The 14176-nt window shown below is 32.8% G+C and overlaps 2 protein-coding genes across 2 annotated transcripts; one reads left to right on the top strand and one right to left on the bottom strand.

The window, feature by feature from the left end:
* The first annotated feature begins 2612 nt into the window (after window positions 1-2612).
* LOC135137216 (gamma-tubulin complex component 2-like) lies at window positions 2613-10558 on the top strand. The gene is made up of 12 exons (XM_064066811.1): window positions 2613-2805; window positions 2863-3039; window positions 3088-3706; window positions 3756-3884; window positions 4048-4224; window positions 6121-6295; window positions 6347-6748; window positions 6824-7170; window positions 7222-7365; window positions 7678-7749; window positions 10042-10220; window positions 10389-10558. Exons 1-12 carry the CDS (start codon window positions 2753-2755, stop codon window positions 10465-10467), a joined length of 2553 nt encoding a protein of 850 aa, XP_063922881.1. The 5' UTR covers window positions 2613-2752; the 3' UTR covers window positions 10468-10558.
* Window positions 10559-10627: 69 nt separating this feature from the next.
* On the bottom strand, window positions 10628-12539 carry LOC135137217 (histone PARylation factor 1). Its single transcript, XM_064066812.1, has 4 exons — window positions 12075-12539; window positions 11329-12026; window positions 11078-11278; window positions 10628-11011 (listed from the first exon to the last, which is right to left on the bottom strand). The coding sequence occupies exons 1-4, from the start codon at window positions 12210-12212 to the stop codon at window positions 10675-10677; spliced, it is 1374 nt and encodes a 457-aa protein (XP_063922882.1). The 5' UTR covers window positions 12213-12539; the 3' UTR covers window positions 10628-10674.
* Between the last annotated feature and the right edge of the window lie 1637 nt (window positions 12540-14176).

Consider the following 14176-nt stretch of genomic DNA (forward strand, 5'->3'; position numbering starts at 1 on the left):
GAAGATAATTGTACAAGCAAAAACTAGTTAAGATTTCTACCTATGCGGCGTATTTTGTCTATAAAATCAAGCTCCCATAAGAAACCCATGGTAGAATTTTTGAATTTTGAACTGGCGCGCAATTGTTGATTCTAACCTTACTTAAATCAGAGAACATACTTGAATGGCCGATTGGTATTGATAATAATTAGCCCGTTATTTATATAAATAACCGTCTCGGTCGGATTAAAGCCTTATGGTTCTTATTATTATAATGGTTTGTTATCCTGGATTACATCCTTTGGATTTTTATCCTGGATTATTGCCCAAATATTTAATTATTTTATGCACCCACTCACCGATTGTCCCTCTATCTGTAATACTTATTAGGTAATAGGGAGAGAGGGTAGATAATGTATGTTATTTGAATGAGAAAAATAAACATTTACATATTAAAGTTCTAGTTATAATAAAAATAGACATACAGTTCTATTCAATGAAAAAGCATACAGCATATTTAGAGTATGGTGAACCACAATTGTAAACGTTATTGTCAATGACAATTTAGTGACGACAAATATGACTCAATATTTGACTTTCCTCAAGAATGTTCACATCACGATCCGACTGGAAGATGATTGGTCAATTTGAATTGTTAACGGTGTAATAACCCAAACTTCCCGCCTTTAAATTGACCTTGAAAAAGTTTGAAAGGCCCGCGAAAAATTTAAAAATTCAAAGTTTGGCCTTGGCTGTGATCGTCTCACAAATAGGAACCTACGTTGTGTTTTTTTTTTTTGTTTTTGAAAAATGGCGGGATGACGTTCTTTCATACAAGTGAGCATATACTGCATGTGAGTTGAGAGCGCAAGAAATAATAGACAAAATTAGGGAGGTCGAAATCCTTCCTTAGGGGGAAAAGAAACGAAGAGCGACAGTGACTCAGCGTGCCCTTCTGGTGGTTCGGCAGAGTCAAGGCGTCATCGGTCTTCATTCCCAAAAACCCCCTGGGGTTTTATTCACCAAAATATTACATTTCAAACACCTTAAGATATATGAAAGAAAAACATTCGCGAATTGACAGACATACACATATGAAAACGAACAAACGTAAAATTCTATACATCTGTTTGGAATCAATGCAAATATTTCAATATCACAAATCTAATAAAACAAAACAAAAACTGAATTAAGTAACTGGATACAAATACACAAGTTATTACGGGCGTGTGGCGGGTGATTTTTTTAAGTTACGGCAGTTAACAGGAGCACAACAAAGGTACCCCTGGGGTGTTGTAGCACAAGCGGAGTTTGGGACCGCATTTCTCCGATTAAAAGGCCGCAAGAATTAACCGCGCGGGTTGGGAAGAACTGTGTCATTATGAAAGTTACGATTGATTGTCGTTAAACAAAGGCTTCCTCCCGTTTTATTAACTACCAAACCAACTAATTTAAACCTAGCGCTTACCATGTGGTTACACTCACACAAGCACATTCAGAATGAATCTACCCATGCAGTTTCTCTCTCTTTACCCATCAACCAACCCTGTAACTAGAAACCCCTAGCGCTAAATCGTCGGATTACCAAGCAAGCATTTCCGTGCGCCAGGTTGTCTATGTTTAACGATTTCCTTTTTTCTGATTGAATTTTTTTTTCTTTCAAATTCAAATTATTCGAATGTGATTTCGCGCCGCTGTTAATTAATTTCAGCGCGAAAACTTTGATTTAAATTCGGTCACCACAACGGTGATAAGAATTTAAACAAAAGGATAGTTTTAAGAATTAATAAACGCTGGGAACAGAACCAGTTATTATTACAAAAAACTGGTTCTGGCAGAGCTAAAAGTAGACGCTGCTCGTTTAAATCATTTAAGGCAATTTTAAATTATTGTCAGCATTACCTACAGTCGTTTCCAAAAAATTTCGGGCAAGATGAGCAAATCAGGTTCTCATAGATCAATAAAAAGCAATGGGAATATAACTCTCATGTCAATGTCATTTGCCCGAATTTTGTTGTAAACGACGGTATGTTATTTGAAATCACAATTTTCTCTAAGCGTACGTGTAATAAATTTTCGTGTGTTAATTTTACTCTTATTTTGACTTAGGTCTTGGAGTAATAATGTTACATGCAATTACAAGTTTTTATTATCTTTAAACAAATTTTGCTTATCGTTATTACCTAAAATTTATATAGGCAACCCATAATACAATATTAGACCAATTTACAATAGCAAAAATTATTAGAAAACGAACATAGAGTTGTACGCTTTTTCATTATTGAATACGACTGTACTTATAAAAATTTTAAACTACTAAGCAACAGAACTGAATTTTTAGTTCTTGATTCTCTTCATCAGTGTTGAAACACAGTAAATACTTGAAACTTCTTAACTACTCAAGTGAGAAAATTAAAAATAAATTCCTGTAAAAATCAAAAAACAACAACAAAGAGCAATGATAAAGCTGAAGTATAATACAACAGACTCACCATATTTTGCACATTTTATTTTTAGATAAATTTTTTAACATCTCAACCTTTAATCATTTCCCACATCATATCATTATTCTTTGCTCGTTGATACATGGAAATTTTTTGAACGGGTCGTGAACGGGTCTACGCTTGCGCAAAGGCGCAAACCCTTCCTACGATTTGTTTTTAATTTGTTGAGGTTATGAAAATGATGACAAATACACTAAATCCGTTGTTAGCTTGTTAATTGAAAAGTTTAAAAGTGAAAACTGACACTAAAATAATACGCATATTGAATCATGAGTGAATTTAAACTTCAACATTTAGTTGCAGAATTGTTAAAGTCATTAGGGTATGAAAAACTGTGTATTTTCCAGAATTGCATTCTGTAAAGTTCTCGTGTTTACAGAGGAAAAAATCCACCTGAAAAACTCGTGGACACTTTACAAAAAAGCATAAATAACAGCGCTGGTAAAGAATGTTCTGGTTCACAGATAGCAGTTCAAAATTATGTTCAACGGATTGCTGAAGATTTGAAAAATTCTGAACCTTTCCTTGCAAAGTTTGAGGATTTAAAACAGAAAAAGTAAGAACGCTTTGCCAATTTCTTTAAACATAAAAACATTCTTTGCAGTGTGGATTGTTTAGGACCATATGTACAACTTTTATATCAGATATCACAAGATCCTGGAGTTAAGTCCATGTTGTATAAAATGGCTAAACACACAGCATCTGAACAAAAATTTGAAATCACTAGGGATGATTTACCTCACGTAAAAAATCGTCTGAAAAAGGAAGCTTTAAAAAGATCACAGAATGATTCACACTCGGTCAGTATTTTGAATGTATCAACTACACTACCTAGAGCAACTACTCCATCCATGATTTCATGGGTCCAAAGGCGACCAACTTTATCATGGGATTTTTCTACACAAAGCTTCAATACTGTGTGTGCTACAGTACCTGCAGTATCCCAAGAAAATATACTCATAGAAGATCTCTTAAATGTTTTGATTGGTCTGCCAGGTTGTTATATAGAAGCTGAAGAACTGAATGATTTATATGGCCCAAGGACTTTTAAAATTAATGATAATGTACCTCTTCCATTACAAGAATTGGTTAGACAGATTTTACCAATTGCCAGTCATTATTCCATTATACAGAGATTTACAGAAGAGAAGATGCGATTTGAGTTTGGACAAGTGAACAATGCATTAGCTGAAGTAATGAATTCAATATTGAAGGAACATATTGTAAGTGTTTATAATATTATTAAGCAGTGCATACATAATTGACTTCCAGATTTATATAACACAGTTGCAAGATGAATTTTTAGCAGATAATTTGAATTTACAAAAGCTTTGGTTTTATGTTCAGAAAAGATTGCAAGCGTTGGGTGTTACAGCCAATATAGCTTCAACTATTAGTAAGGTATTTCTAATATTCTTATATGATCAGAATAATTTACACATGGGTCATCCTTTGAGTGAACACATATATTTGTGCGAAATTCAAATTGTCAGTTGATAATTTCCCATCCAAGGATGACTCTATTGCAAACTGATTTGATAAAATCATATTTTATTCATTGTAGTCAGATGCAAGAGGTGGGAAAGTTTTAAGTTTGCTTCATGATCATATAATAGGCTCAATTGGTGATGAGAGAACTCAACAAAGATGCGTTAGTTTGATGGAAGCTGCATGCTTGCCTTATATGAAGATGTTGGGAATGTGGATATATAGAGGAATTATTTCAGACCCTATTAGTGAGGTAAGACAAGTAAACACATTTTGATTAGTGTTTTACCATTTTCATTTTCATATTTTCAGTATGCTTAAAATTTTCAAGTAATCATTTCACTAGTTCTAATTTTTTGTATAATAAAATTCTTAACAGACATAAAACAGGCAGACAGACGGACGAGAAAAACCTACATTTTTCCATTTTGTCAACGAAAAAAGCTTAAGAAAACATAAAATTGGAACTTCCTCACAATAATTGCATTACAATGCTTATTTATTGCTGATTAGTAGAAAAGTTGTAATAATAGTCTATTACCAAATACATATACATATATGTTACAGGAAATGCTGGAAATACAGCGACTAACAATCACTAGGGAATATTAGCTCTTACTGAGTCAGTCAGTAAATAACATAAAAATATGACCAAAAAAACCCAACTTGCAGTAAATTACCAAAAAATTAAAAAACAAACAAAAACATTTTTATGATAAATATATGACAAAAAACATACGTAAACTATACTCAACGAACAAATAGGTAAAAAAACTAAAACATTTTATGTATGATAAATGTATGTTTTTGAGATTATGTTCACTGACAACATCGTAGAGCAGAAAGATACATATTTACTAAGGTTAGATAGTAATTGTTAACATTAACTAGGAAAAGTAAATTCATACCGTCGCGTCGTTTCCAAAAAATTTCACCCAAATGACTGACATGAAAGTCATATTCTTATTGCTTTTCATTGATCTATGAGAACCTGATTTGCTCATCTTGCCCGAAATTTTTTGGAAACGACTGTATTCGTATTTTCTAATTTTCACGGCACGTTTTAGTAAAGGTTAACTTTGACTAGCGAAAGCTAACAATCACTGATTTCCGGCTTTCCCTGAAACATATATATATAGTGAACCAAGAGCTATAAGGTTATATGGCCATCATAAAAGTAGTTGCCCGCAAATAAATACCCCCTTTGTGTGGTTCGCACTAAGCTTACCGGTTGGCAATAAATCATCTTCTAAACATTTCTTGCTCATATTTAACAGGGCCGGCCTTCAAAGCGAGTGGTTATTTCGGAACCCTCAGCGGCTGCAGGTAGTAAAGAAATAGTGGAGTGGTGGATTTTCATATTTAGTGAAAGCCGCTCCTGAACGAAACCACAAGAGCCGGTCGAGCTGCAGTGGACATGTTATTTACGACCCTAAAACCTTTTCTATTGTAAACAACTTAACTTCGACACAATGGGATGATTTTATGATGGCCATATAACCTTATAACTCTTGGTTCACTATATATAATATTCATATCTTGCAATTTTCGCCTAGGTGGAAGTGTTGCGATTATTTGAAATCTAAATAGTCTTCAAATTGGTGCTGGACGAGTAACCTGTCTTTTTTATTTTGTCTGCTACTTATAACAGCTGCAAATCTATCCCAGCTAGAGGACGATTTTTAGTGACCGCACGTAATTTCCTATATAGGTATTAGTTTTGATCATTAATTTATTTTAATATTCTCTGTATGTAGAATGCATTTTTTTGTTAATTTAACAATTTACAAGGTATAAGAATTTCGACATTAAAATATAATAAAATTGAGACCGCATTAATACAATAGGAAATAATATGTGTCGAAAATATATCGAAAAAGAAAAAAATTTCAATTTAAAATTTTTCAAATGAAGCTGCCAAAATGATGATTTCAATAGATTCTTTGTAATCGTCTGATTTTTAATGTATTTTTTTGACAGCATATAAAAATTAAATATCATTTACCTAAATTTTCCCTGATGGAACGAAACAAATGTAGGAAAAAAAGATACAACAAAGATTACTATGTCTCTGATTTGTTTAAACATTTTTATAAAGTTTAATTTTGATTTTATTTCCTCAGTACTAAAAAACATTTTCATTTAATAGTTTCTCGTAAAAGATAATGAAGTTATACAAAAGGAAGACATGCCAGTGGACTATTCAGCTGATTATTGGGATAAAAAATATTCTATAGAAAGAGAAAAGATCCCAAAGTTTTTGGAATCTGTAGCTGACATAATTTTAAAAGCAGGCAAATATTTGAATGTTATTAGACAATGTGGTAAGTTTTTTAGAATATGATTTGTCTCGTCCTCAACCCGAATAACTTTAGGAAAACCCGTAAAAAATAAAGTACGCCCAATATTGTACAAAATCGAGGAAAAGCACTACATAGAAGCCATAGAAAATGCCTACAAATTCGCAAGTCAGATATTACTAGATCTGGTTTTGAAGGAGAAAGATCTGTTGGGAAGATTAAAATCTGTTAAGCATTATTTTTTATTGGATCAAGGAGATTTCATTGTTACGTTTTTAACTTTATGCGAGAAGGAACTAAGTAAGGATGTCGGAGACGTGATCCAAGGACGCATTGAGTCGTTAATGGATTTGGCTCTAAGATTATCCAGTGCTGTCAATGATCGGTACAAAGATGATTTGAGAACTGAACTGTTGCCATATGATTTACAATTTCAGATGCTTAAAATACTCACTATTCAAACAAATCTGGAACAAGGTAATTTTATTATTATTTCAAGTAATACAGTTACCAGACCAAAATGTGCTGATGATCACATCTATTAACTTCCAGATTATCGCACCTCCTACGATCGACAAAAACTTCTTGTAATTGATTCGTTTGCGTTCAGTTACGAAGTTCATTGGCCGTTATCTTTGATCCTGAACAGAAAATCTTTGGCTTGCTACCAAATGATTTTTCGGCATTTATTTTATTGTAAATATGTAGAAAGAATGATATGTCAAGTTTGGAAATGTAATAAGGTTGCAAAAAAGTTTCACTTTGAAGATGCACAACACTACAGAACTGCTTTTGCTTTGCGTCAGAGGATGCTGCATTGTGTTCAGAATTTGGAGTATCATATGATGGTTGAAGTAATTGAACCTCATTGGTGCATGTTTCTACAAAAAATTGGAAAGGTAGGCATGTTCCTGGTTCAAAATAATGTTAAAAATATTCATCTGTTGTAGGTCAATAACGTAGATGAAATATTAGCTTGCCATTGCGACTTTTTGGATAGTTGTTTGAAAGACTGTATGCTCACAATACCCCCTATTCTCAGGACAATAACAAAACTGCTAGCCATTTGTGTGGAATTTTGTCAGTTCATGCAGGTATGTAGATATTCATCAAATTCTTTAACAAATACACATCATAAGCTTACTGGCTGTTTACCGTTTGTGTTAGGTACGCTAAAATTTGGTTATTTAACATATTCTGATTTATTGTTTGTACTAATTTATAGTTGCATTTGTTTTGTGTATATTTGCTGCTTTCATGTACATTATGTTGCTCTTAATTATTTTACAACTAATCCGAGGTAAAATCAAGTAAAGTCGCACATCAGATACATTGTACACAATGCTGTTTTTAATCTAAGTTTTATTATTAAATTTTCATTTTATTTTTTCACTCGCTCTTCATAGCGGACGCAGCGATACTTTGTGGAAGCTGAACTCGGTTCATTACCAAACTCATTGTATGAGTCATTCAATCAGGTATTTGATTATTTTCAACACGTCACCAGCTTGAGCTTTTACATATTGTATATGTAATTTTTTACACATTGACCTAGCATGTGTAAAACCCAGTTCTTCATTTCATGTTCTGTGTGAAAGATAACAATTTGTAACGGCGTAAAAATTATGGTGGCTTTTGGTTTTCGAGAGTTTCCTTGGTACTGGTGGCATTGCAATATTCACTAGTTGCATAATTAATATTTTTAATGAACATACATTTTCCTTCGATTTGTCACTAAAACAATGAGTTTTGACCAAATTTCAAAATTGAGGAGAAAATAATCCTATAAATTGTGTATCTTTCACTCGACAATGAGTGTTGTACCCTGCTTTTCTTTTATTACTTCATGTTCCATTTGTTTTTTCGAAATAACTTTTTTATTGAATTGTCGATAAATGCCGTAAAAGTACCATTTGTAATACTTAAATTTCTTAAGATGAACCGGCACTGTCCGAACGAGTATTACTTGTCATACAAGACGATAAAGGGACATTTTAACTATCAACTGAAAGGTCTTAATTTATGAGTGGCGGTTCATGCACGAAAATTTAACACTTATTCATTTAATTTAAAGTAACTTAAAAGCAGTGCATGTACCTCTTAAATGATTAAATTACCAATGACGCTTGCGCAATTTGCATTCCTTAAAAATGCAATTGTCAAACCTGACGAACAAAAGACAAGTTGTACCCGGAGAGTATTTATTTATTTACAACATTGAAGTGATATATTTTTTCCTTCATGAAGAGAACATAAAATAATCAAAGATATGATTTGACCGTTGACGGACATGCGCAAACACATTTTCATTCAACTTACCACTAAAAGTTGTGAACTGGGCAACTTTAGAGTTACGTTAAATTAAATTAAATCTTCAATGTTCGTGCATGAACCCACTATTCGCCATGAGTGAATTATTTTTCACGAGATGTTTTTTTTTCCTTTGTTGTCGTGTATAATTTTTTTTTCCATTGCAGAAATCATTAATTATTTGTTAATGCTAAAATTATCCACCCTTTTAATAACTATTATGAAATAGTAAGTTATTGTTGTCATGGAATTATTATAAACAAAAATTTGTTTCGCCCTCCATTTCCTGATGTATCGTCGTAATAGTTTTATAAAATTTAATACTCCTAATTGTATTGTTAATAGTAACACCATGAGTAGGATGAATATTTGTAACAATTCAGACGATTTATTACTTAGACGAAATTTATGTTGCGACGGAAATTTCCCAAAAATATTCATTCCACCAGTTGTGTTTTGCAAGAATATTCCATGCACATAATACTAAAATACAATAATTATAAACAATTTTACATCAATCTATTAACCAACCTAGTTTAGCTGTAAATATGTCTTTATGGAACTCGATCTTTTATGTCCCGTTATCTTCATAGCTTCTTGTTCACCTATTCCAGATTTAATTAAATAGCTAAACTTATTTTTCTGCAGAGGTTTTGGTCCACTAAAAGTGTTTACTCCAGCTGGCGAATTTTTGTACCAATCGTCCACAACAATCTCTTTGTTGTAATGCTAATACCTCTTCTTGATAGTAATTTTGTGAAAAGTCGAACAGGACACAATACAGGATGTTCTGAATTCGTAAGGAGCCATTTCGTATTTGCACATGTTTGGCTTCCTCTCTCACATATCTTTGGAAAGGTGGGATTATAATTTAATTCTACCAGTTGGAGATCCTTTGTTTGATAACAAAACTTGATAGTTCATCACTGAACTAGTCCATCAAACAAGAAGCGGCTCCATCAAGTTCAACAGACGCCATAAGATAAAATTTCATCTGCAGATTTCCTGGTATTCTTCATAGTTTAACGCAGCAGAACTTTCTGTTTCTTTGGCAATCTTTGAAGTTCCTTTTTTTGGTATCTCAAGCTCTTGTTACCGACAAAAGTGTAACGCCCTTAATTCGATCGAATTTTGTACCAGCCTTTATAAAATATTGTTGTAATAATGCTGCCGTCGTGTTCCATATTGTTTTGATAACACCTTTATAATCGATTTGATCTAGCTTCCGTTTCCAAACATAATTCTTTGACCTTGCAGTATTCTTGGAGACATTGTACTCAATTAAGATCACATATCTATTGTGATTTTTTCAAAAATTTTTTAACGGTTTGTCTGTTAGAGCATGTTGATACTATTGTCATCTACACTTTAAAACATGTTTGTAAGCATGCTGTGTTACTAACTGCCTTCATTTTTAAAAATTCGTTAACAGTTTTTACATATTGCTGATTTTTCTTTAGAATGAAAAAGCCTTTCAAGACAATTTACAGAGTCCTGCTGCTGCCGTACCCAGCTTTAAAGAACAAATGTCTTTATTTGACGTACAATTTTCGGTAGCTTTAGTCAACCTATTGGATCAAATTAATGATCTCAACCGGGACAGCAGTGAACATGATAGACTTTTCAACTTATTATATAGGTAAATATGATGAACTCATGTTTTTTATTTATATTTTACTTCATTTTTGTGAAGTTTGAAGAGAAATTAACATTAAACCTTACTTCCTTTTCCTACTGATGTTCCTCTCTACTTTGGTGAGAAATTTACTAGTATAAACTTTGAAAATTAATTGTATTTTATTTGCAGGTTAGACTTCAACTCATTTTATACAGGTCAACTGCTGAAAAAGAATTTTGGTGGACTCAAAATTGGTTCATCTGGTTGAAGAATATTACGTCTGTATTTCCACCTGTATACTTTGTGGAGTTGTATTTTTTTTTTTTTTTTTTAATTAATATAAGATGCAGATGTTTGTACTTTTCTCTTTGTGATTTGAAATGGTTTTATGTAACATGGTTCCAGTGGAACTACATAAAGTAGGAAGATTAGGAAAAGGCATTTATTCATTACAGTTCACTAAAAATATGCATAGCTAAATAATACTTAAGTTGCATCCTTTTTTTCTCTTGTTCATGTGTGCTTCAGCTATTTTAGCAAAAGCTTCTTTATTGAGTAGCTTATATGAATTTGATAAAAACTGTGATATTGTAGAATTCAAACTGTCAATTCCATGATAGAGTAGTTCCCATCCAAGTTTTATACCTGTACCAAAATCGCATTCATCTAACGCTATGTTTGCATATGTAAGAACAGGTTGTAAATCAGATAAATATTTTGACCTTTGTTCTGGAGCTGCCTTTTCCAGTTTATTCAACAAAGTTATTAAATCTTTATCCTCCATTGCTAGATTACGATACCCTAATTGTGTTCTATAACAAATAATAATGAAGAAATAATTAGGTGTATCATGGCTTATCATCACTTTATATACTTACTTTTTATTATAGGGAACAACAAGTCCTATTTTGTTAAATGTTTTTGCAACGACCTTAAGCTGTCGTTCTTTCATTTGCTGACTATGTTGAGAAACATTTAAATTTAATGATTCGATTCTTTTGTTTAGTGATACCAATAATTTGCCTACTTGCAACTTTTTAAACGGATCTCCAGTTTTTTTTGTTTCCACTAAATACAAACTATGGAAGATATTAGTATAACCATAAACTAAGCATAAATTTATACTTACTGCAGAGCAGCAAAAATGTTGTCACCCATTTTTGTAAAAACTCCATCTTTTGTTCCATAATTACTAATTAAAAACACAGGGGGCTCATCAGGTGAATCATAAAAATACCCTATATGATATCCTGTACTATTATCATCTTTAATTACTGCAAAGACTTCTGGAGGATCATAATAATATCTCCAATGTCGTAAGTATTCTTCAGGTGATCTTTTAATGTGTTTGAACTTGTCAGCAAGAACATCATAGGGCCCTATTAGTTCTAATCCAACACTCTTTAAGGCTTCACTAGGAGCTGTTGGCTTTAATTCTTTACAGAAATCCCAAAAATCATAAAAATCTTTTGGCATATTTACCAGAAATCTAGCCCTGATAAATTCTTTTGGATTAAAAGGTTTGCTTGCAACCGTTTCATCTTTATTGTTATCTTGTTCACTCATTTGTGGTTTAGTGTCACCTTCGGGTGACTTTTCCAAAGTCTCTTCTGAAATATCGAGCTGATCCTTAATCAAAATTTTTTCGTTGACTATTTCATCATTTTGTTCAGAGTCACTAGAAGAGATACACTCCTTTTTCTGTTCTTTCTGACTGATGCTGCCAGAAGTTTCTTCATCTATTTCATGGTTGGTTTCTGCCGATTCTTGTGCTTCAACTTCTGAGTCTAATTTAACTTTTTTTAAAGGCGTTAACTTCATGTTATGCTACAAATTTTAGTTAAATGTCGTCAATGGCAATACATAGTTCATTACCTTTCTTTTTAATTTTTTTGGTAGATGTTTGTATTTTTCCAAATGCGCGGGATTTTTTTGGTAACATTTATCACCATACCTACATGGTATTCGAGAATCTTGCTTAAATTTTTCATATTCTGAAACACTTTCGGACATAATAGCCAAATATGTGACTGTTGGTAGATTTGGTATTTAGATTAATATTAAAATTTTGACCAATTCTTCGTCCCTGTTGGACGTAAATTTTTGTTAGGTTAGGAATAATTGACAGTTGACACAGAACACTACTGTGCACTACCACAGAACAGTCAATTTAAAGAAGCGCGATGCAACAAATTAATGTCAACGAACTTTTCAGTCACCAGTATAAGTTTCGCCCTCCTGTATACTAGTTCTTCTTCTTCTTTGGAACAACCAAAGAGGTTTTATTTGTACTTCTACTCAATATCTTTGGGAACAACCAATTGACATTTATATTTTATATACTACGCAATAGAAAGTAGTGCTAGCACTGGTGCTAGTGCTAACAACGTTCAAGTATATAGTCTGTGATTCAAGTTTAAAACTATTATGCCATTAGCGCTAAATTTAATAGTTTTTAGAGAGATTTTGCATAGCGTTTTTCTAAAAGACGTATACGCTAACGTTTGGGCTACTGTGGTTTGGGTTGCTTAGCTAGCTTGCTATTTAAAAGACGTAATTACGTCCGCTAAATTAGCGGACGGATAATTTAACTGTGATTTAACGTAGGTCCGTCTAGTTCCGTTGCACTAAGAAAATCAGTTGTATTCAATCTGCGATAAGTTAAGAGTTTTTTTAGCCATTCTTAGGATCATTATTAACATTTTTTGAATAAGATTTGTCAGGAAAATTCATTTTGGAGCAAAACTGCAAACTTTTCAAACATGCACTATTGTAGGTATTTTCTATTGCTTGCGCAATGAAAACTGTCTCACATACGACAAAACTGTGTAAAATGAGGCTACTTTAGCATTTGTTGTTGCCCCTGTACATCGTACAGTCGTAACGTTTTGCAAAAACTCTCAATTGTAAATCCCGTTATTTAATACGTCCGTCTTCGAAGACGTAAGGTTAGCGTTAACTCAACTTTGTCGTACGTATAGTTACGGCTATACTTACGTTAATTGACATAAATTTGTGTATATGTATAATGTTACGCTCTTATTGTGTTATGTCTTGGACTAATAATGTTACATACAATTACAAGTTTCCTTGATATTTTTAACAAAATTCTATTTATTATTATTAGTTAAAAATTATATACGCAACCAACAATACTATATTAACCCCATTCACATAGCAAAAATTAGTAGAAAACGAACATAGGAGTTGTACGCTTTCTCATTGAATACGACTGTACAGTGGCCCCAAAAATAAAGTGAATATACTGTTACGTTGAACGGGTAATTAAAATCGGCGTGGGTTAAACTCAACAATTTATTTCTTAGTAACTCAAATTTACACCACTAATTACACAACGATTATGTACAAAAATAATTCCGGCGCAACTTCCAGAAGGTGGCCTCTACTTAAAGTCATACTCTCCTTTTAGAAGTTTCATGATCCAGGTCTTTGTGGAATCCATCGTGACTTCCGCTTCCAGACCTTTCTCTTGCGAGCGCCGGCCGCTGTCCTCAACGATGAGTCATTTCCGTATACACTAGAAAGTTGTCGATGGCCCATAGACGTCGTACCCGGACGGTTCGTAAGAATACATTAATAATGACATTTAATACAAATTTGAAAGATATACACTAGGGAAAAAAGTGTTCTACTTTATTTTGGCCGCCACTGTATGTGTGTAACGTTAAAATAAATGTAAAATAGCGCGCTGCGCATAAGTTTCAAATGAGTTTTCCGTTCATAAAATTTTGTGATGAGGTCATCAACATTTTTTGCAGAGACGCGTATTTTACTTTGGATAGGTGCAACGTAATACCTTACTAATGATGACAGTATTATATTTCCAAATTTTCAAAAAAATGGTGTTAACCGTTCCCTATTTAACCAATTAAATAAATTGACTCATCCATTAATTGTTTGAGTCACCCTGGATAAGTAATTCTAAAAACTATGAGTGCGTTGATAAACTACCAGTA

This window comes from Zophobas morio, unplaced genomic scaffold (genome assembly GCF_036711695.1).
Source record: "Zophobas morio isolate AGI-343-1 ecotype UQ-CSIRO unplaced genomic scaffold, CSIRO_AGI_Zmor_V1 ptg000029l, whole genome shotgun sequence".
Taxonomy (NCBI): domain Eukaryota; kingdom Metazoa; phylum Arthropoda; class Insecta; order Coleoptera; family Tenebrionidae; genus Zophobas; species Zophobas morio.

Bases quoted from the DNA above. Each gene is read 5' to 3' on its own strand.
- LOC135137216 (XM_064066811.1), top strand. From the start codon at position 2,753: ATGAGTGAATTTAAACTTCAACATTTAGTTGCAGAATTGTTAAAGTCA. The intron at 6,296-6,346 runs GTAAGTTTTTTA...GAATAACTTTAG, and splicing joins GAATGTTATTAGACAATGTG to GAAAACCCGTAAAAAATAAA. The intron at 7,750-10,041 runs GTATTTGATTAT...ATTTTTCTTTAG, and splicing joins TGTATGAGTCATTCAATCAG to AATGAAAAAGCCTTTCAAGA.
- LOC135137217 (XM_064066812.1), bottom strand. From the start codon at position 12,212: ATGTCCGAAAGTGTTTCAGAATATGAAAAATTTAAGCAAGATTCTCGA. The intron at 12,027-12,074 runs GTAATGAACTAT...TAAAATTTGTAG, and splicing joins CAAAAAAATTAAAAAGAAAG to CATAACATGAAGTTAACGCC. The intron at 11,279-11,328 runs GTAAGTATAAAT...TATCTTCCATAG, and splicing joins AACATTTTTGCTGCTCTGCA to TTTGTATTTAGTGGAAACAA.